This window comes from Thunnus maccoyii, chromosome 14 (assembly GCF_910596095.1).
Source record: "Thunnus maccoyii chromosome 14, fThuMac1.1, whole genome shotgun sequence".
Taxonomy (NCBI): Eukaryota; Metazoa; Chordata; class Actinopteri; order Scombriformes; family Scombridae; genus Thunnus; species Thunnus maccoyii.
Window position 1 is genome coordinate 15,392,489 of NC_056546.1, and position 23,195 is coordinate 15,415,683.

At 39.6% G+C, this 23,195-nt stretch overlaps 2 protein-coding genes across 3 annotated transcripts; both read left to right on the forward strand.

Moving 5' to 3' along the window:
* Positions 1-1,031: 1,031 nt before the first annotated feature.
* On the forward strand, positions 1,032-6,429 carry wnt8b (wingless-type MMTV integration site family, member 8b). The gene is made up of 6 exons (XM_042433888.1): positions 1,032-1,102; positions 2,245-2,278; positions 3,394-3,532; positions 4,078-4,203; positions 4,359-4,501; positions 5,773-6,429. The coding sequence occupies exons 1-6, from the start codon at positions 1,032-1,034 to the stop codon at positions 6,340-6,342; spliced, it is 1,083 nt and encodes a 360-aa protein (XP_042289822.1). The 3' UTR covers positions 6,343-6,429.
* A 6,227-nt stretch (positions 6,430-12,656) lies between these two features.
* hif1an (hypoxia inducible factor 1 subunit alpha inhibitor) lies at positions 12,657-22,957 on the forward strand. Of its 2 annotated transcripts, none has more exons than XM_042433326.1 (8): positions 12,657-13,027; positions 17,544-17,794; positions 18,316-18,464; positions 18,666-18,811; positions 19,187-19,293; positions 20,135-20,198; positions 20,302-20,412; positions 20,722-22,957. In XM_042433326.1, the coding sequence occupies exons 1-8, from the start codon at positions 12,848-12,850 to the stop codon at positions 20,776-20,778; spliced, it is 1,065 nt and encodes a 354-aa protein (XP_042289260.1). In that variant the 5' UTR covers positions 12,657-12,847; the 3' UTR covers positions 20,779-22,957. The 2 variants fall into 2 exon arrangements, with proteins under 2 accessions (XP_042289260.1, XP_042289261.1); XM_042433327.1 differs by lacking the exon at positions 12,657-13,027 and adding an exon at positions 17,064-17,093.
* Positions 22,958-23,195: the final 238 nt, after the last annotated feature.

The window sequence follows — 23,195 nt, forward strand, 5'->3', positions numbered from 1 at the left end:
TATTACAATCATTACAACAGTAGAGGGGGAAAAAACTCGAAAAGAGAAGAGCACAAGTGACTTTTATCCCCTCTAAGAACAGCTGACTCTTGGACTTTCTTCTAAATGACTCAAATTTGAGCAAAGATGGATTTTCTTATTTTTCGCGTATCAACTGACCTCACACAATATAAAATTACGCCAGATTTGTGTCTGCAGATGTCCCAAATAACAACTAAAATATCATCAGATCCAATTCTGCGACTGCGTAGATCTGGTAAAAGTGGGAATGATACCCTTTCCTTACTGAGAAAAAGTTACGCATTGACCTGCAGTTCATTCCTTTAAATAAAATAATACGTAAATTATTCTCTGAAATCGCCATTTTTGCAATTTTAATGATGGAGTTTGACCCCATCTGGAATTAAATGGTCAAATGACAGTTTCAAAGCGATTATTTTCTGACGTTTTCCGCCTGAGTAACAGTCTCTGTGTTTCAGGGTGATAAACACTGATTCAATCACATCTTTGTTAAACCGTGAATTACTTCCTCAAGAGCAAACACTGGGCCTATTTCTTTGTAGTCCTATCAAACAATTCGTCATCCAGAGGACTATATCTCCCACTAATCCCTGACAATCAGCTGCGAGATAGATATCTTAAATAAACTTTTTTCTCTAGTCAGAATTTCAGGGGATCAGTGTTACACTTTTCCTATAGGATTAAACAGATCTTCCTTTGCTCTTGAATAGAGGCAGGGAAGCCCCCGTTGCCCGGCCCTGAAGGCCCAGGGTGCCCTTTTGATCATCGCAGTTTCTCCTTGGTGCAATACTTCTGATTGGCCAGGAGAGTAAGAAGGGGGAAAATCTTTAATTAAGCAGATAATCTCTTGTTGGGACGAGAGCAGCTCCATTTCAGAGCCCCCTCCTTGAATCTCCTTGGAAGCCCTGGTGAAGTTGCATGTGCTGGGAGCTCAGTTTGCTCTCCACCGATAGACTGTCTGCAGGCTTTGGACGGGCTCTGAGTGACCGTCATCCCTCTCACCTGTCAGGATGTTCATGCATTTGGAGGTTTTCTATTATATTTTCATCCTCCTGGCTCACATGAGGTCATACTGCTGCTGGTAAGTTGTATTTATGATGAAATAGCATTTTGTCTTAAATTTTTCAGTTTAATTTTGGGTTCAGATGATGCTAATCTCCAAAAACTACATTTCATGTCTGTGGTAATACATGCAACACAAACATTTATTTTTGTCAGTATAAATTTGTTTATAAGCCCTAATTACTTGTGTTTTTTCTTTTATCAGTTGTTAGAATAATATTCAAAAGGCATAACATGACCCATAAAATCACTTAATTGAACAACCTGGGAATTGGAAATAAAAAAATTGCTTAAATTAAGGGATTGTTTCCCCACAGAAATTATACTTGTACTCATTCTATCAATTTCACAAGTACCACTCTCTAATTAAGCAGCCTTTATAAAGAGTTGTAACTAATGACTTTATTAATGGTTAATAAATCAGTTCTTAATAGATCAGTTGTAAGAACAACTTTTGGGTTGGCAAGCTGTGACAACGCTCTTTGATTGGTTACACCATCTGACCGCTTATTACTAGAAAAAGGGCGGCGGATGATCATGAACAATTTATAAACACTCACAACCTCAGATTTGATGGTTTAAAACCTTTTTCTTATAATTTACTAATATTTATAGCTGCAGACCTGGTGGCCTATTAGAAATCGAGAAACCCATGAGCATTTAGAAATGGATTACCAACATTTAGAACTGTGTTACAACCTGGCAACCCCAGATTTTTCCTAATTAATGGCACATAACTGATCGATAAACCATTAGTAGATTATTTTACTAACCACTAATGAAGCCATTAGTTACTTATAAGCTCTTTATGAAAAGTGCCTTATTTAAAAATGGTAAAGTTTCACCTAAACCCTCGATGCATCATCTGTACTTGCATGAATTGATGAATGTTGGATGGGATAAGAACTATTCCGTTATACTCTAAATTGTTTCCCACTTTGTTAAAATCTTGATCAAGTTCTGAATGCATGGCATTACCTCCAGTGTTCCTCCATTTCTAGAAATGTTTTAACAAAATCAGCAGTAATGTTCACTAAGGTTTGGTTACCTACTGGTGTCACGGTTTAGCATGTTACAAAGCGCACTAATGAGAGATGTTAGCAGAGGAATTTGTGAAGGACACTTAGCTTCCTTGAGTGAATAAGCTGTCTCCTTTTCCAGGTCAGTGAATAATTTCTTGATGACTGGACCCAAGGTAAGCCAACTTTCTTTTGATCTTTTCTCCCTGTCCCTTTTCCAAAAGAGAGAGGGAGAGAAAAAATGGTTTCTGTGTTTTTTTCAGTACTCAATTCAAGTCTGTTGTCCTTGTGATATCTTAACTGAAGTGTATGGACAAGCCATGTTACCTGTCTGTATGCAACAATGGCGCTAATGATATATCAGTGATATTCTTGGCCCTTTGTGATTTTCTTTCCCCCTCCCTACACTTGACCTTATTCAGAGGCTCTGTGTATCTGTGGGTGAATGTGTTAAGAGGCAGGAGAGGCGAGGGCAAGGCATTGCTGTAGTGGGTGGTCATCATTAGTGCGCCAGAACCCTGTGAAAGAGGTGGTACTCCATTTCTCCAAAGGCCACTTGAGACATATTAGTTATATTATCGTTCACACAGTCTGAACAAGCAGCAGAGCAGCGGGCGAAAGCCAAGGACAGAGTGTACTGGTTTAAGAGAACTTACGAATTAATTGTATTCACCATTCAGTTTAAAAAATATAATAATATTTCAGTGAATTCTTATTGTTTTTGTCACTAACCAAACACTGTGCGTTATATAAATCTCTAAAACAAGACTTGTCCATATGTATGCAACCCACTTTGAAATTGTTGAGAATTTTTAAACTTGGCTTACAGCACTGTTTCTAGTTTATTATCATGCATGATTTGACTTTGTGAACCCTGAATCAGCTCAGAAATGCCAGAATTTCTCTGATGATTTGTCACATCTGCTTAGGACTCACTGAACACCTGCACAAGTTACACAAGTCGAAGCCAGCCAGCTGCTAGCTGTCCACAATCTTTTATTGCTGGATATTGTGACTACTGTTTCTATTTATCTGTGTGAGCTGTGTGTTCTGGGTTTATTCAACCCAGTCTCCTAAAATGTACGTTTCCATACCACTAATAGGGTTGGATTTAATAGGTGGGATGCGACCATCAAAACCGATTATCATAATCTACCGTAAGGTAGATTTATCAGGGTATCAAATCATACCAGATACTTCATCTCACTTTCTTAAATCATCTTGTCATTATTACAATATGTGGGGGGCCTGGACATCATTTTTCACATTTTCCTTGCCTCTTCTTCTGCAGGCATACCTGATCTACTCCAGCAGTGTGGCAGCAGGAGCTCAGAGTGGCATAGAAGAGTGCAAATACCAGTTTGCATGGGACCGCTGGAACTGCCCTGAGAGAGCTCTGCAGCTGTCCACGCACAGCAGTCTGCGCAGCGGTAAGTCCTCATGAAGGCACCATGCGCCCTTAATAGATCTGGATGAGAAATACCCCTGAAAAAAAGTTTGGAAAGTTTTTGGTAACTGTGAACTTTTGTTTCGTTTCAAAACTCTTTATCATTCCTCACAGGGGAGGGGTTCTTTTTTGTTTGTGAAACTGAAATGTTTGCTCAGTCAGAAGATTCACCACACTTTGGGATCGTTACAGTGGCCATGGTCGCTAGGGCCAAAACAAACACACTAATCCAATTCACAACAACCACGGCACCCACTGCCTCTTTGTGTCTTATGTAAGCAACACTGGTTTTCACAAGACAAACGAGACACCAGACAAATTTTGCAATTCCAGATCAGCTTTATTTAGAAGGCAAAGATAGATAACCTCAAGACCGGTTTCATGGTCCCAAGATATGGTCTCATGATACGATTGATGTACAGCTACTTGAATTTACTGATGTCCGGGAGATTGTATAATGTCTAGATAATTATACAATGATCTGTGTGATGAAAAAAGTCAGTAAATGAGCCTCTCTGCTCTCACCAGCAAATCGGGAGACAGCATTCGTCCATGCCATCAGCTCTGCTGGCGTTATGTACACTTTAACAAGGAACTGCAGTCTTGGAGACTTTGACAACTGCGGCTGTGATGACAGCAGGAACGGACAACGAGGTAAGACAAATACACAGATCTGTACATGAAGCACAGGTAGTGTGAAATATCTACTGACGAAATATGACACTCACAGCAGATGTTGATGTGTGAGCGGATCATTTAAACAGTGGTCAAAAAGCAGGGTAAGAAGTTTCCTTCTCTTTATCTTCTAGGTGGTCATGGATGGCTCTGGGGTGGCTGCAGTGACAATGTTGGCTTTGGCGAGGCCATTTCCAAACAGTTTGTTGATGCTTTGGAGACTGGGCAGGACGCTCGGGCAGCCATGAATCTCCATAATAACGAGGCTGGGCGCAAGGTACAGTGGATGCCCTCAACTCGCTCCATACACTTGGAGTGACGTTAATACCTTGGTTTTAATTTCAGGCTGCTTGTTTTCTTCAAGCATGAACCATACAGTATTTATCTGCTGTATCCCACAAAAACTGGGTGGCGGCTTGGTTGATATTTTGGGGATCTTTCCTGGCCCTCCAACTGATTGCACAGTGTAAAGCACCTTTTGAATCATTTTTCCCTTCTCAGAATTACACTGAGTGTGCCACCCAAGCATCCCTTTCACGTCGCTATAAGTGAGGTGCCACTCGTCCCCAATAATAACAGTGTGTTCGGTGTACCAGAAGGGCCTATTTACCAGTGCTGAATGCCCCTTATGACAATACCTCAACTCAAGAATCTCAGGATCACTGGTGCAAGCTTAATTAGAGATCCTGTGGAGCCAGACATTGCACAGCATTCTATATTATGCTGCTTTTTAAAATAAGTGTTTAGTTTTATTCTTGCAATAAGGATCCCACATTTATGTTGGTCTTTGTTTAGCCCCGAGGGAGTCTGAGGGGACCACAGGCGTGCAGCTGAAGTGCTCTTTGTTTACGGTGCCTTTGCTCCCCCCTGTTGGGCCCTAGGATCCCCATGGCACCTGGAGCATCATTGTAACAGAAAAAAATGGGGATAGAAAGAGAGAAAAACTCCTTTTTCATTTCTCCACTCAATAGGACCCTCCATTGGGTCTTCTCACACTAGAAAACATGTTGATAATGAACATGCTAAATAAATACTCCTATTTCTCTGGGGGGACAATGGGACTCAATGTGAAACTTTGATTCAGCCTCACCTCAACAGAAAGTTCATCCCCTCCTCAGGGAAAGAAAACGTCCCTTTTCAACTGACAGCTGTTTTGTGTCGGGTAAAGTCAGGACAAAAAAAAAAAAAAAAAAACTCAGCAAAGGACCTTGAAGCTATCATTTCTTCCTTTCAGTGTATTCATCCTTTTTTTCAACTTCACTAGAAAACCTTGAGAATACAATCAGTTAATTTGACAACACATCAATCAAGAGACAATGGACATCCTGTCTCTTGCGCACACACTTGTACATACATTTATACCTACATAAACACACATGTATATATATATATATATATATATGACTGCATACTCACCCCCACAGAATCAATTCCTTTATTATGACTGAGTTTTTGTTTCAGTTTTTCATTTGAAACTCAGAGCAAAATGTACTTTCATACTTGTGAATCTTCCCTGTTTCAACACTTCTCTGTTTGTCTTAACTCCAGGCTGTGAAGGGGACTATGCAGAGGACATGCAAATGCCACGGAGTGTCGGGGAGCTGCACCACACAGACCTGCTGGCTGCAGCTGCCAGAGTTCAGGGAGGTGGGGAACTACTTGAAGGAGAAGTACCACAGGGCTCTGAAGGTGGATCTCCTCCGTGGAGCGGGGAACAGCGCGGCCAGCCGAGGGGCCATCGCTGAGACCTTTAGCTCCATCTCACGCAAGGAGCTGGTCCACCTCGAAGACTCCCCCGATTACTGCTTAGAGAACCGCACTCTGGGCTTGCCGGGCACAGAGGGCCGCGAGTGCCTCAAGAAAGGCAAGAACTTGAGCAAATGGGAGAAACGGAGCTGTAAGAGGTTATGTGGAGAGTGTGGGCTGGCTGTGGAGGAGCGCAAAGCTGAGATGGTGTCGAGCTGTAATTGTAAATTCCACTGGTGCTGCGCGGTGAAGTGTGAGCAGTGCAGAAAGACAGTGACCAAGTACTTCTGTGTGAAGAAAGGAGGTCAGAGGGGAAGGAACGAGAGTGCTGGCAGTCGCCGGAAGAATCTCAGACTGAGGAAGAAGCACTGAGCATCCTCATCAATTCTCCCGGTGCTGTCATCATATTTGTACCACTGCACCTCCTGTTAACATCCAAACTGTCTGTGCATGTTCAGATTGTGTGTATTTAAAAAAAAAACAATTTAGCAAACATGCAAATTAAGACTGTCTTCATTGTCAGTTTTGTATTAAAGATTAACAACAGTGGGATGTGCAAAAAAAAAAATCATGATAGAGAACACAAGAAGGGGAAGTTTTTACATCTTTGTAGTTTTTTTTTGGTATAAATGTATTTAAGATATATTTTTATACATTTTGAAATATCACTTGGCATTTTTCTCTGACTCTGACTTCAAAACTCTCCAAAACATGATTTATTTATTTTCATACAGACAAAAAAACAAAACAAAACTGAACCTGAAACAGTTATTAGTTTGAGTTTTTGACTGTTGAGCTATGGCATAATTAACTACAAAAAGAATAATTTTTAAGACCTTGTTAGGTTGTATTTCCATGAATCATAAGAAGTTCAGCCCAGCAGATATCTGTATAAATATGAACTATCAGTGCCAAGCTTTGAATTTATTTTACAAAGACACATTTTGACATTTTAGGGCACAGTCTGCTCTCACACCTGTTGGCTCGCCCTGACCTTTACTGCCCTCTCAATGTATTTAATTGTATATAAAATGAAGCACTTTGTACTGTACATTGTTAATTTATTGCACAGCATTTCGTAGTTTTGTTTTATTGTTAGTTTTCTTGGTGGTTTATTTTCTATAAAAATGTAATGAAAGAATAATAAATCCATCATAATATCAATTCAGCGTGGAAAAAGTGCTTATCCTTCCTTAACACATTCTTTGTGACAGTAATACCTGATGGTCTGAGGTAAACACAGACGTACTCTTCACATTGTTCACACTAGGGTTAGGATACTTTGGGGCAAAGCAGTAAGAATGGAAAACTCCTTAGCGTACTCTTCCCTCCATCACGCCTTTCTCAATTTCGCCTCAACAAAATACCTCCCGTTCTCTCCCTCATCATGGTAATCCTCAAAGAGCCCCCTAACTCCCGAGCGCTTGGAAGTTTCTTTACTGTTTAATACTAGTTTAATTAACTTTGTCCAGACAGAGTAGAGCTTGGGGGTGGAGGGCATGAGGCAAGTTGCCCTTAAAAATCATTCCGCCTCTAATTTTGTATGCTAATCTCCTTTTTCACGCCGCACCTCCTTAGGAGTGGGGGAAAGAAATGTTGGGAAAATTTTGGGTTGCCTGTGCAGGGCTTCCTGCGGCTGTTTTATTTCTGGGCCCACCTATTTGGATCCTTTCACTCCTCTAGGGCCTTCCTTTGCTCGATTTAACAATGAATGCAGAGCTAATCAGCTCTCTCGGAAATGCACCACTGTCGAGGAAGGTAATCCCTTCTTCTCCACTCTCAATGGGCTGTCGCCTTCTAAAGGACTTTGGGAAAAGGCTTTGCACAGATTCACACTGTTCGCTCAAAAGAAGTTAGTTCAAGTATTGTGCCCAAACAAGTGGGTTTTATAAACACATGCTTGCCAGGATACTCACCCCACCTGCAAGTAAGAAGTTCCAGGCCCAGGCAGACTAGCACATGGCAGCCGAAGCCGAAACCCTTCAGACGCGATGGGACATGAAAGAGGAGATTAGAGGTCCCATTGAGAAGGGGGCGTTCATTTCTGCACCTTCCTCCTTTTACTCAATAAAGTGTCAAGGAAACACCTTGTTGACATCTTATTTACCAAATAATGATCATAATCAAAACTCCTCCCTCCTCTGATGACCCCTGTGGGCTGGCTGGATTGCTCTGCCTGGCATTGAGCAAAACCTTCTCACCAACAAAAGAACCAGCATACCAAGCTTTTGCCCTGCGGCTACTGTGGAAGTTCTGCAATAGGTATACTGTGATTGGGTGTACAAAAGAGGTGCATCAAAATGTTCATTCTCAATATTTTAAAGGTATGGCAAAATTATAATTTTGGATTTGCCTTAACAAAGCCACTTTAAATTAGATGTGTAGAATGCAACGATTTTTGTTCGGTTAATTATGTGAGTCTTTCTGTCATGCACAGGCTCTCTAAGCAGAAAAGCACCCACTTATACACACATGTAGATGTAATCATACAAAGGAAAAGCCTACTGACACAGCAATCAGTGCATGTGTGGCAAAGACACACAAAAAACATGTTTGACTGTTCTAAAATTCAGCAGTTTGACATACTTGTGATACTGTTCGCTTCAAGATCATTTGCGCATCAGTAGCAGAGATGAAAGAGAGGACACTGCTCTAGTAGGCAGCATTTGAAGATAATACTATGCTTAACCTGGAGACCTAAAGTCAGGTGCAACTGAGAGAAGCAAAAAGGTCTAAGCTCCAAAAAAAGAGCAGATTAATGCTTATATTGCACCAGACTGACACTGTAATCCCTACCCTTTACCCTCTTGTTCTTTTCCTAAAAGATATGCATTTAATCATGGGGTGCGTTTTTATGTTCATAACATCATGTACTACACTGAGTAGTCACATGAACACAGACACACACAAACATACAAGACACATCTTTATCATCTCTGTCAATGTCATTCCCTCAAATGAACCACCATACACTCGCAATAAAAGGAAGGGAGATTAACTGAAGGGTGCACTCTTCATGATGGCGTGTGAAACAGCACATAATGTTGATCATGACTCAGACACACAACCTTTTCCCCCACCCAGAGAGTGACACGACCTCCGACCGAGGGGTCTGAACTTCCGTCTCCCAGACCGGCCCTGCCATGTCGAATTTGCAATAACGTATGAGCCCAAGGTGGCGGAGAGAGAGGCGACACCACAGAGGAAGAGTGAGGTTTTAAGCAGATGCTTTCATACAGAGCTTGAATAATCAGTTAATGTAGAAATGCGGGAGGATATTGATAGAAATTTACAAATATTTTCATCATGCTGTATACTGGCATCAATAAAAGCCAATTCCAAGAAATTCTAGGTTTTGGTTCAAGGTGGAACCTTTCATCTGACTTTGTGTTAATTAATACTTTTGTGGCTCTACAAAATACCCCTTTTGACCTTTTAATGATATAGACCAAAAATACCTTAAGGGGACAGATTTCTCTCAGGTAGCAAGTGATAATGCAATCAGTAAAGAAATGGAAAAAACTACTTATAATGCTTCAGAGCATCCCTGACTAATAGGATTTATGGCTTAGGGGTTTTGGACCTGCAACACCTAGAGGGGCGAGGGTCAGTATGAATGTGAGAGAAAGGCAACACAGATGAGGACAGATGAGTGGGACGTCCGTCGTGTGCTCTTAAAGTGGTTAACAAAAACCAATTGAATCTAGTTACCTGTATTGTATCATTATGTTAATTTGTTGGCAAAAAATGTTTACAGCAGGTGATATCACTCATCGGGAAACTGTTTTATTGTAACAGTAACTCCTCAGAGAGTCTTTGTTTTGACAGCAGTCCATCTGCTGTGGTGAAGACAGCAGTGGTGAATGTGTTTGTTGCAATCAGCAGGATTGAGATACAAGCTTCTTGGGGCTCACCAGGGTGGTCTATCTCCTTGCCCTGGGTATCTGCAAAGAATGGGGAGGAGAGGAGCATCAGAGGGATCAGATCAGCTCAGCTCACTGATCTGCACAGGAAACACAGAGCATGGGAACCCACCAGGGAGCCCAAAGTAGCCCTGGGGTGGAAATCTGCTGATAAAGCCTAACACAAGAGAAAACATACAAGCATCAAGTTTTGCAGAAATTTCAGCAAATGCTTTTATTCATTTGAGCTAAATTCACAGCTTTAACAAGTGTTCTCAAAAAGTTTTGAAGTTCAGAGTAACAATGATCAGAGCGATTGATAAGATATGCTCCATCTAGTTCAACGACAGTCTGGCATTGAGGAAACAGAGCCAGGCTCCATCAGCTGATCAGTCCACTGAGCAAGGTACAGTGTGCACTGCTGTCTGCTATCTCATGAGGAGTGATCGCCCGGTGATCAATACAGTAATGCTGAGGCTACAATGACCATAGTTAAAGATTGGCTCAGGATTTCAAAAGTGTTTGCTCAGCCTTTCATTACCATATCTTCTCATACAGAGAAAGAAAGGGGGAGGATGGAGGGGGACTGGGACAAATTGTCAATCCGCCTGAAGAAAAAAATATGTGTTTTGTATTGTATATAATACATGATAGATGTTGTGACTCTGCAGTGAATGCATGCTGTAAAGGTTTCAATTTATCAATATTTTATTACTGATTTCAACATTGCTTTCGGGTGAAAACAATTGGGGTTTTTGTCTTTTTGCTGTTTTATTATTGCTGATTTATATATAAAATTTGTTTTAGAGAGATTTTGATTTATTTTATGGACATTTGTCCTAGTTTGCTGTGCTGTTGAACTGTATTGGGTTATACTGAGTGGTGTTTCTAATATTTAGTCTACTCTAACTTATAAACATGGGGTGACGCCACGGTGGAACATACATGATAAAATGTCCTCTAAGGTGCCCCCACAAAGGAGAAAACATACCAAAGTTCTGTAATCACTGTCTTAGTTATGGGTAAATCAGGATGAAGTGCCCTATAGAGGGCCACTACATGTGTTAATCTGGAAATTCCCTCATGGGTGTTCTGTCACTCGAAGAAAATGTGATAGTGCCCTGTAACGTACCCCCACAAGATGTAATGCAGTGCCCTATGAGTTGCCGTTGTAAAAGGGTGAGGTTCTGTAGGAGTGCCATTTAGGGTTCCTCTAACCTAAGAGCAGAATCGGGTGCCCTTTCAATGAAAAATGGGATTAAGTGCCCTCTAGGGTGCCCCCAGGGGTGAGAAAACATGATGCCATGATAAGCGCACTTTTAATTAACATAAAAACATGGTGAAGTGCCCTATAGGGTGCACTATATGGGAGAAAAAGATGGTGAAGTGCCCCTCCAGTGAAGAACATGAGATATTTTGCCCTGTGAGATGCCCTTACGATGGAGTAAACTGGCCATTATTGTAGAAATTAATGTATCCTCTATGTAGGGTGACCATTATGAAAAAAAAAAAAACATGTTGTAATTGTTGTAGCTGACATTATTCCATTCAGCTGATTTTGGTACAATACTACTCACTAGTTTGCTCAGCCACAACCCCTTTAGATTGTCCTTTTGTCTTTGGGTCAGTGCAGTCTAAGCTTCCAGTGTCAACTGCATCAGTCGAGTGATCATTCTCCAAACTGAAGCTGATCAAGACCCTGCTTAGAAACAGACGCGGAGTAGGAAGGTTCTCAGATCTTCTGCTGTTGTCCGTTGAGAAGGCCAGAACATTTACAAACTCACGGCCAAAAGAATTATCATTTTATTTCACCAATCTTGCTTCTCGCTTCCCTGACAAGACTGATTAAAACAGCTTATTCTCAAAATGTTAATAGTTCCATGTTTTAGCTTCAGATGTGTTAGAAATAACATTTTAAATGTTCCCCATTCCCTTTATTTTATTACAGAGATGTTTGCTAAATACATATTTAAAAAGTAAATCCCTTTTAAATACAGAGGTGTTGTTTTACTTATATTCTGAGTTACCCTATAAAATGTTTATCTTAATTGGTGATTTTACCAACTATGCATTGTTGTACTCTGCTGATGGTTGCCCACTGAATATATCAGTTGCACTTTATACTTTTTCGGCCCTGCCCCTCAGACAGCCTGAGTCTGCTACTTCTTCTACTCCACTACATTTATTTCACCGCTATAGTTATTAGTTACTTATCAGATCAATATCTTATATGTAAAACATGTGATAAGTTTGTTTGTAAACAGTACAAGGTGTTAAAATTAGCTCTACTTTGACAACATTAAAATGCTACTTAGGTGTACACATTGATGAATCTGAATATAACTGTAAATTGGGCCATTTTGCATATGAGTACTTTTACTTTTGATACTTTAAGTACATCTTTCTGACAATACTTATATAGGCTACTTGTTCTTTAGTTTTGAATGCAGGACATTTACTTGTAATTGAGTATTTTTTCATTGTGGTATGGTTACTTTTACTTAAATAAAAGATCTGAGTACTTCTTCCACCACTGAACACATTACTATTACTTCCAAGGTGCAAGTAAGTCCAGTGCCTGATTAAAAACTGCAAGAAAAGCAGGTACAATAGCTCTCTCTAGTGGTAAAGAAACTGTCTTACAATATGAGCAGGTGGCCATCCAGTGCACCCGGTGTCGCTGTCCGACATTCATTGTAGAAAAATGATGCCAAGTGTTTCCTTGACTGTGTTAGTTAGTGTCGTCTATCTTCTGGCTGTCAACACAGTGTGTAAACACCCACACGGAACAGACCCCGAGAGCAGGGCTGCAGGCGCCAGGACCGCGCAGATTTCCTTTATTAAATCAAGAACAGTGAATGGGAAAGCTTGTATAATATCCCCGCTGCTGACTCTGTAGCAAAGGAGAGTAGTGTCCCGGAAGGAGAGCCTGGTTGTCTCGTCGTAAGGAGGACGGAGGCGGCTTGTCGACCACCATGGCTGCAGCGACTGTCGTGGAGGCTGATCGGGCGGCGAGCGAAGGCGGCGCCGCTTTCTCCGGCGTGCAGGCCCGCGGCTGGGATGAGTCTCAGCTCCGAAAATACTCCTTCACAACCAAGCCCATTCCCAGACTGTCTCACACGGATCCCAGAGCCGAGATGCTAATAAATAACGAGGTAAAGCTACTAGCTTGCAAAAACTTTTAACACTTCTTACTTGCCCACAGTTCACGGGACATCAGAGCTTTTCATATCAAGAGCATCTGCACCACAAGATTTGATAACAGTTTGACTTTGGGCTGGGCAATATATCGATATTACATTGATATCGTGATATGAGACTAGATATCGTCTTACATTTTGTATAGATTTATATCATGATATGGCATAAGTGTTGTCTTTATCTGGTTTTAAAGGCTGCATTACAGTAAAGTGATGTAATTTTCTGAACTTATCAGATAGTTTTAGCTGCGCTATTATTTGTTTTTATCAATTTAGTCATTATTTCCATTAAGGCTGAACAATTAATTTAAACATTATCGAAATCACAATATGGTCAAGAGCACTTATATCCAAATTGCAGGAACTGCAATTTTTTGATAAAGGTAAAATGTTTCACAACATATCATTATGAATAAAGCTCTGTGGTGCTGCTGAGATGCCTCATATTCTCCAGATGTACGGGATGGTGCTTGTTTGGTACAGACCCCAGCAAGAAATCACATCATCATCATTTGTAGGCCTATATGTTTTTTTTCAGTGACAATGAAATGGAAAAAGATTTAAAAAAAAAGATATTTTAAGATATTTTAAAATGATGATTATTTATCAATACCAATGTTATTGCAATATTGATATTGAGGTATGTGGTCAAAAATATCATGATATTTGATTTTGTCCGTAGCGCCCAGCCCTAGTTTGACTCAAGAAGCTGTAGTTATAAAGTCAAAAACAGCCATCAGTTGACATCTTATTATTACATGGGGAGAGGATTGAAAGTGAAAGTGAATATCACTTTGTTTTCATGTATTTTCAGTGACATGTGTCATTATCTGCCATCTTTGGGAAATGCTTTCACAGATGTAACCCAACTTTTTTTAAAAAAAAAAAGTGTGACAGTAAAGTATTGGTGGTTTTGGAGATAACAGCACAATAAAACTGCAAACACCCATTTGGATTCAAGTGCAAGGGTTATGGAGTCAGTACCGTCACATCAGGTGGTTTTGCTTTTAAAGGTCATTGCTTACTCAGAAATGCATCATGCAAGAGAGGGAGTCAAAACTGTAGAGGGAGCAGTCTGCAGAAATGTTTCTACTGTGTGTGATTTAATGTGGACCTCCCATCTGAGATAAATGTGTAAACAGATGTCTCATTCATTGGTGGAACATCTGTATGTCTAATAGCCTCCTGTCTTGGATGATATATTTACATTTCTGATATTATATATACTATATTTTTCTTTGAAAGGAGTGAACTTGTGCCTGTAAAAAACTTGTTTGACCTCCCTAAACAGACATACAATAGGAATAAATGCAAAATTGCATTTTTTTTCCACATCAGAAGACAAATCTTATTCCATCTCTCATTATTCTTATTCAGTGTTGATGTCAAAAGTAGCTTTTTCAAGGAAAATTGTGAACCTGTTCAACATAGCAAAGAGTTATTATGCACATGGTTGCCATAGAAGTGAATGACTGTGTGTTGTTATTTGTTATCATGCCTATTTCAATGGAAATAACAGCCAACTCACCACACCCTAAAAGGTTCAAAGTAAGTCTTGTCTCACAAGAGTTTGTAATATGTGCAGTTTAAAAAAAAAAACCCAAAAACTTTCCGCTGGGCCTCGGATATGACAGCCCTGATACATTTGGTTTTCTCAGGATATGTTTGGATACCACAAAAAGCTTAGATATGACATGATTAATGTAACCAAAACAAACACGAGTCAAACATGATGTCTTCATGGAGCTGTGATGGTAAGCTGATGATAAAACGATATATCAATTGATAGCTTTACAAGTATCTTTGTGCATGTTCTGGTTAGGAGAAACATCTGCTTATTGCATCTCACAGAGGACAGGATGGGTCGCCTACTAGTGCTGCACAGACCCGTTTCATCAACAAGAAAATGAACAGGCATAGTTTGTGTCTTGACAAAGGAACTGATTCTCTTGAATAATGCTTTACTGATGTTGCTGATTATATAAAACAAAATAGAAACATGCACTTTAAGGTTCATTTAAGTGTGTCTCACCCAGATACAGACCAAAAAGATGTGTTAAGATAGCACATTAGATTCTTGAGTTGCAGAACTGAGTCTTTCTCTTTATTAAATCTATTTGTTCTTTATTATTGTAGACAGAAAGAGAAATGTGTCATCTCTGATACTTCTCAAAATTGATGAAGTTCCCTGATCCTGGTCCACTCATCTTATGGTGATTAAACTGATCTATGATGATTCAGTGAATGGTTTACAAAAATAGCACCACAACAATCTAGTGAAACTAACTTGTGTGCAACAAATGTGGCGCCATTGGACATTTTTGCAAACTTTTGAATGGGCAGATTGTTTCAAATACACAAAATTGTTATTATCTTCAGATACAGTGAACTAGTGCTGATGTGACTGAATTTGATTGAATGTAGTTTTATAACACTGAGGAAAAAAAAGTTAACACTGAGATTGCTAATTTGCACTAAAATGTCTGAGAAATCATGATGGTTGAGTTCTTAAAGTCTGATTCCAAGAAGTCATGAAGCTGATGAGATAAACTGCTGTGTGAGCTGGAATATGCAGAAAAATGATTATTGATACTATTGATTGTATGATTTATAATGGTATAAAATGGAGATTAGTATTACTAATAACTCATCACACTGGAGCAGCTAGAAATAGAGAATGTTTGACATCTTTGCTTGAAGAATGAATCAAATAGTTAAGCAATTATCAAAAAAGTTGCAAATAATCAGTTTACAGATTAATTGACTAATTTTTTTCAGCTCTAAAAATAGGTTATGATGGGCAACCAAATCAGTCAGAGATAAAGGAATAATAAGTTTTTTGTAGTGTACAATTCTAATGTTTTCCTGGTGGCTCTAATATTATTGAGGAACATGATAGTGAAAGATAAACATCTGTTCATTTATGCTTCATGTGTCCTTTCATTCACTGCAGTGGGCTTGCATGATTTGCACTGTTGTAAATTATAATTTAAAATAGGATACAAGTTAACGTTGTCTGTTCAGGATCCAGAAATCGTTGACATCAGTGGTTCTCAAACTTTTTCATGTCAAGGACCCTTGAACTGACATAAATTAGATGACCCAGGGTCCCATCTGATAGGATTTTTGCTTTCAGATGTTTTATTACAGAAAATGTAAGCCACTCATGACCAAAATAGTCATACATTATCATTTTTGGATGGAATTATAGTGGAAATAAATGATTCCCCTTTTTGCTGAGGAACCCTCTCAAGGACCCCTGGAAGTCCCCGGACACCACTTTTGGAACCACTGGTTTACGTGACTCTGATAGCTACATTAATAAATTAACACATTCATGCTTTACCCTACACAAAAGTCACCTATATTTGCTCACATTTGGTCAGTCGTCTTCCAGTTTTTCATTTGACCTTAAAACCTGCATTCAGCTGTCTTCTTCGTATCTTTTACTGAATTCAGGCAAACGGCCAGTGACAGGCGCGCGCGCCCGAGATGAGTGTAAAAGAGAAGCGTTGACCAAATATGGCGCGCCCATACTGTCGCTGTGTTAGATACGTTAGAAGCGCTGAACCCCGGGGATTCAAGTCCCAGGGTGCCTGCAAGTCGTATCAAGGCAGAACCAAGATGTTAAAACACATTTTTAATGATTTAAAATGTCGCACAAAGCCGAGTTTATAATCAGTACTAAACGCAAGCGCAGAGCATCGCGCGTGTGTGAGGGAAATTTCTGTTTGTTGGCACCTGCAGAGAAAACAGAAAGACACATAAGCAGCAACTTTAACACAGGAAAGTTCCAACATTTCAACACATTAAAGTTAGTCGAAGGCGTTGGGGGTTTTTCCCCCTCCAGCATCATTTAACTCCTCCCGTCCTCAGGCAAAAGTGAAACCGATCCGGTGCAGAGGCAACGCGGGAGCGCGCTCACCGGTCTACGTTCAGTTAGTCACGTAGCCCTCGCAGCTCAGTGTGTCCGATACAGCCTCCACAGCCACACACTGCACTGTGGATGTATACTGCGCGGGTGTGTGTTGGGACTCATGTTCCTCTTTGTTCAAAAAAGGGTTATTCATGCCAGAAATATAAATACCAGTGGTTTCAGTAAACACCACCACATAACCGAGAATACTTCTGCAGCATCTGTGCAAGTTATTTACCTAGAAACAACAAAATGACAGTATAAAAGATGTTTTATCTCTCTATGAAGCACAGTAACAGGAACAGATGCATGAATAAAACAATTAAATGCAGTTTTATGCAACTACAAAAACAAAACAACCCACTTTAAAATGAGTAAGGACAACATGTGATATCGCCCTTTTAGTAGTTTTACAGTGATTGTTCCTTAGAGCATTATTCTGTGGAGAGGTCTTACTTGTTTTTGCAAGTTTATAGGCTAATTCACTTGAGATGAACAATATAAATGTTTTTTTTTCATATTATTGTATTGAAATGTCCTTTTATCTGTTTTCAGGAACCGGTGGTTTTAACAGACACAAACCTGGTCTATCCGGCTCTCAAATGGGACATTGCGTACCTGCAAGAGAACATTGGAAACGGGGACTTCTCTGTCTACATCGCAGAAAACCACAAATTCCTCTACTACGATGAGAAAAAAATGTCCAACTTTGAGAACTTTGTCCCCAAGTCACAGCGAATGGAAATGAAATTCCATGAATTTGTCGAAAAAATGCATAAAACGGAGGAAATGGGAGGGGAGGAGAGGTAAGATTTATTATATGAGGACAATTTAGCTTGACTTCTGCACCACCACAGGACTATGACGTAAGCCTTGTTTATATTAATCATGCTTCGGCTAACGCCGAACAAGATGTGACTGTGCTGCAGGTGTGCCTGACAGTGATGAGTGTTTTTCTTCTCATGAAATGTAATGCAGTACAGGAAAGTGGAGCGAATGACTAAGCAGTTACACAGGAGAATCAGGGGAGAAGCTTATTCCTGTGACCTGCCTTAGCCTGGCCGCGCACACACACACACACACACACACACACACAGGCAGATCACTTATTAAAGTGAACATGCTGTTTGACTCACTGACACTCACAGTGGCTGTTATCTACATAGATTTACACTGTCTACTTCCCTCAATGTCATATTGTTCTTGTGGTTAAAGGAGATGAAGTTTGTTCAAATAAAAACCTTATGTCCTGCTGACACATTTCTTTCACTTTGCTGCATTGTGACTCGTGTAAACAAAATATCTCATACATCTTGCATTTCTTAAGGGTTTATTTGCAGCAGACCCTGAATGACACCGTAGGAAAGAAGATTGTTGTTGACTTCCTTGGTTTCAACTGGAACTGGATCAACAAACAGCAAGCCAAGAGGAACTGGGGACAGCTGACATCCAACCTGCTGCTCATAGGCATGGAGGGTAAGGGTTTTGTGGACAGTTGTTGCTCACTGCATGTACTTTTTGCAGTGTCACAGTTTCTAAATGTAGGATGATATCGCTCCAAGGCTAGCCTGTGTTTCAACTCATATCTTTCATTATAAATACTTTTGCCTCTTTTTTTCCTACAGTTGTGCTCAAAGTTTTTCGCACATCACATTTTCTTTTTGTCTCTCACCGTAGGGAATGTGACGCCAGCACATTACGACGAGCAGCAGAACTTTTTTGCGCAGATCAAAGGCCACAAGAGATGCATCCTTTTCCCCCCAGACCAGTTTGAGTGTCTCTATCCATACCCTGTACATCACCCCTGTGACAGGCAGAGTCAAGTAAGTTACAGATATTTAAAAACTCACTTGATCTGCTCAGTTCAGTTGCCTTTATTTATAGCAGTGGAGATAATTAACAGTAAAGGTCTCAGAAACAGGAAATCCCCTCAAAGACATAACACAATGCTCTCAACACAGTAAAGAAAGCTTTTACAAAGATATTAATTTATTAAGATAAAGAAAAAGTTCACATTTTTTTATATTAACCTAAAGTCAGCTTTTGTGTTTTCTCTGTATTAAGTAGCACACAAGGATGTTTTAAAGCAAATGTCAGAAAAACAAAGTGAGGGGGAATGAAATGTCTTTTATGAATACAAATGAATACGATACAGTAATGTTATTGTTTTATAATGAATGCATATGTTTTATTTATAGGTTGATTTTGACAACCCTGACTATGAGAAGTTTCCCAATTTTAAAAATGTTGTTGGCTATGAGACTGTTGTGGGCCCAGGAGATGTGCTCTACATCCCGATGTATTGGTAAGAAGTACATCTGTATGGCTTGTCTGTTTATTTACTTCTGCTGGTTTATCCCCTTAGGCACTGAGCTCTCGGATGCACCGCCAGCAGATATATTTTCGTGCTCTTTGCATGCCAGTATTCTGTTCTTTGATATATCTGCTAAACATGCTGTTTGAAAATTACTAAGCTGTGTCTGCATGACTTGCCCAGAATCAGTAGACAGTTGCTGTCAAAAGTAACTTTATGATGCATTTGTGATTGTTAGTAACAAAGCTGACTTGTCAGAGAATGAAACCACAGTGGTGTTAGTTCATTCAAATATAGTGTTAGTTCATTTAAATGTGGTGTTAGTTCATTTAAATTTAGTGTCAGGTCATTTAAATTTAAAAGTAAATAGTAACTAAATTTACTGGTGTGTTGATCTAAAGTAGTTTACTGATGGTCTCCAACTTCCATGAGAAGAGGAGGTACATTATACTTCTTTTTGGGTAGTATTGCAGTTATCAAGCAGAAATCCACACCTGAAGAGGCTCAAGGATTAAGCAAAGTTGGACTGTGAGCTGTCACTGCTCCCAGGCCAGGTGGCATTAATGCTTGGGACTTTCGTTATGAATCTGTGTGTAACCGAGTTACTATACTGCCTCTTTCTCACACAGTAGATGTCTGAGATCATCTATTTGCTGCTTATCACACTATTTGTCAGTAGTTTCTCCAACAATCTCCTGCTTGCACTTATGATGTTGACATTAAATAATAATAGGCAGGTTGATGGCAAGAAGAACTGCATAAAATTGCTCTTTGACAGTCAGCAAGAGTTGGATGAATTTAATTACGTGTATTTTTCTTCTTCTTTCTTCAGGTGGCATCACATTGAATCACTGTTGAACGGTGGAGTGACAATCACTGTAAACTTCTGGTACAAAGTATGCATTTTTGAGTCACTAGAATTTTATTTATCTTAACATTTTGCCACCGCGTGTTTGCACTTTTTCCACAATCCCTCACCAGTTTGACAAATCCATCTAGGGCGCCCCCACACCCAAGAGGATAGAATACCCGCTCCGAGCTCATCAGAAGGTGGCCATCATGAGAAATATTGAGAAGATGCTGGGAGAAGCGCTCGGAGACCCACATGAAGTAAAAGCACTTGTTTTCATGTCCTCCTCACAATGCGGACTCTTTCCTTTCATTAGTGTACTGATGGCATAAGTCGCACATGAATGTCAGACTGCCAGTTTCTAGAACATCAAATGAGATCCACATTTAGGTCACTCGCTGCATAAAATCCCAGGGGCATGCTGACCCTTCCAGCAACCCACTTACTGTGAATATTTATGGCTTACCTGATTTCAGTACAAAGAAAAGATATATGCAGCTTTGAAGAAAGAGTAAAACAATGTAATGTCTGACATTCCTAAGCTAGAATCCTTTTTTTTTCCTCTGCAGGTTGGACCTCTACTGAAAACGATGATCAAGGGGCGATATGACCAGGATCTCAGTTAGAGCCCCACCCTTAGAACTATTCACTAGACTGCTTCAGAAACTGTACGCGTGTGAAAGTGAGACTGCTACTTGTGTGATACGCATTCAGTCAGCGGAGCGTATCACTGCATGGCAATAAGTGGCCATCTTGAAACCATCCTGCTTCAGCCGTCTCCGAGTGCCATCGTCATTGCAAACACAACAATCACAGAAGAAACATTTGACTAACGTCACAATAACGTCGTGGGAATTTTCCCCTACTTGAAAAGGTCTGTTTTCTTTTGTCTTTTGAAGAGAAGGCCTAATGTGGCTTAAGTCCAGATATATATATTTGTGTGAATCAGTGTTCGCTCAACATTCTCATAATTCAAGCTGATGGTATTTGGGTTTGCGTCAGTGAAAGGTGTATGAGACCGCAGGTACCTTGGAAGCAACCTCAATTTTTAGACCACTAATGGATGGGTCAAGGGGTATTAGTGTGTGTGTGTGTGTGTGTGTGTGTATAGATATATATATGTATGTATACACACACACACAGTTGAATACTGGTCATTTACATGTAATAACAGTGGTAGCTTGATTACTAAATGTGGAATGACCACACTGTTCTCCATCTTTGTCACAAAGACAGCTTTACAACTGATTTGGTTACCTCTAAAGATGACAGGTCTTTTAAGTGTTTTCAGAATATTTGTAATCTACATTATCTCTACTAATAATGCAGTTTTGGGGGGAGTGATCAGCAAGTATTTTCTGTTTCAAAAAAACAGTATAGCCAGAGTAATAAAACAGACGTACAATCATGAAAAACTGATGAAATATGATCCAAAATATGTGTGGGTGTAAAAGTTGGGCTCATATATTCAACTCAAGGAATATGTGACTGCTTGCAGCTAAATTATTTTAGCTGAGTGATTGCGTTGTTTTATTTATGCTCTTGCGTGTTTGATTTGTATTTCAAGGACTTTATTGGATGTGTTATTCTGCATACCAGTGATAAGTGAGGGAGCCCTGAAAATACATTACATACTGCAATTTTCATTGCAAATACACTTAACTTTAAGAATGAAAAGAAAATACTGTAGGTTACTGGTATGAAATGGCAAAACTTCTCAGAGCATTTAAAGGTTATGTTTTTTTGGGAATATGATGGTTAAATTGTTATGAGTGGTTTAGGTGAACTGCATTAGTAGTAGATTTATGCTAAAATGGTATTAACTGAGTGAATTAGCAGGAGCAATCTACTGCAATGTTGCATATGTATCAGCCATTGCAGGGCAACATAATGTACCATGTAATGGTCAGGTTTGAAGTTGCATGTTAAGCTTTATATTGCTAGCTGGTTCATGCACTATACTGCTACAATACAATTATTCAACATGCTGCATTAGATGCAGTGGAACTGAGCTACAATTAAGCTGCGATGTGTATAAAGGTCTAATTCCAGTTGAAAACATGCAATTGCTCCTTCGATTATAGTGTAGGTCAACAATCCTCAGAAATGCACTTATTTCTACTTTCATGCAGCCATATTTTGAAGACCTTAAAGTGAGAGAGAGAACTTGAAAGATGGTCGTTGCTTTGCAAGTTTTAAGCGCTTTCTTGGACTGTTGTAAAAAATGCATATCAAACAAAAGGAAAGGATATGTGCCAAACCAACATACAAAACAGTAGATGGGTATCTCCATATTCAGAGAGCATTATTTGCCTGTCAAATTAGATGAGTCAGTTAAGTGTTTAACCATAAACTAGAAATATCTAAGCACTTAATTCACCAGGTATATACAGGTTCTCAAGAGTTATGTTCTGTCTGTTAAGGTTCAGCATTTAAATTGCTCATGTGCATATCTGTCTATTACAATGTACACAACAATGGATCAGTGCTACTTCCTCTGTATACATAATTTACCTGATGTAAGACGTTTCATCTCTCTCTCTCTATTGCTAGATTAACCTTGTTTACTGTATGTGCCTTGCTTAACAATAGCATCGCACTAAATGTTGCAAGAAGTTGATTTTTCAAAATTTATTTTACGGTCAAAATGTTTTCACTCTGGCATTAAACAGCTTTAAAGGTGAGACTGACAAGGGTTTATAGAGATAGAGGCATGTTTTCACTGATGGATGCCTGTTTTTTGTTTTGAATATAGAGTATGTGCTCTCCTTGTTTCTCTCATTAAAGTTTGTTTGCAAAGTTTTACACTGCTGAGTTCTGAATGACTGCTGAAAGATGTGATTATGTCTCATGCACCTAACTTTAAAATATTCTACTTTGATACTTTTCAAGCAGTATCTTATATAACACAGCTGAATAAATCAAAGGAAATGCTGTGAATGGTAGTCTACAAAAATTAGTATTTATTTACTATAAATTGTGCGTCAGCGTTTTCTCAAAGCGAGGGGTTAAAACTCAGTTGTGACTGAACAGCTTCAGTAAA

What these genes read in the sequence shown, in the direction of transcription:
- hif1an (XM_042433326.1), top strand. Translation starts at nt 12,848, where the DNA reads ATGGCTGCAGCGACTGTCGTGGAGGCTGATCGGGCGGCGAGCGAAGGC. An exon ending in GAAATGGGAGGGGAGGAGAG is followed by an intron (nt 17,795 to 18,315) that starts GTAAGATTTATT and finishes GCATTTCTTAAG; the next exon opens with GGTTTATTTGCAGCAGACCC. An exon ending in CTCTACATCCCGATGTATTG is followed by an intron (nt 19,294 to 20,134) that starts GTAAGAAGTACA and finishes TTCTTTCTTCAG; the next exon opens with GTGGCATCACATTGAATCAC.
- wnt8b (XM_042433888.1), top strand. Translation starts at nt 1,032, where the DNA reads ATGTTCATGCATTTGGAGGTTTTCTATTATATTTTCATCCTCCTGGCT. An exon ending in CAGCAGGAACGGACAACGAG is followed by an intron (nt 4,204 to 4,358) that starts GTAAGACAAATA and finishes TTTATCTTCTAG; the next exon opens with GTGGTCATGGATGGCTCTGG. An exon ending in ATAACGAGGCTGGGCGCAAG is followed by an intron (nt 4,502 to 5,772) that starts GTACAGTGGATG and finishes TCTTAACTCCAG; the next exon opens with GCTGTGAAGGGGACTATGCA.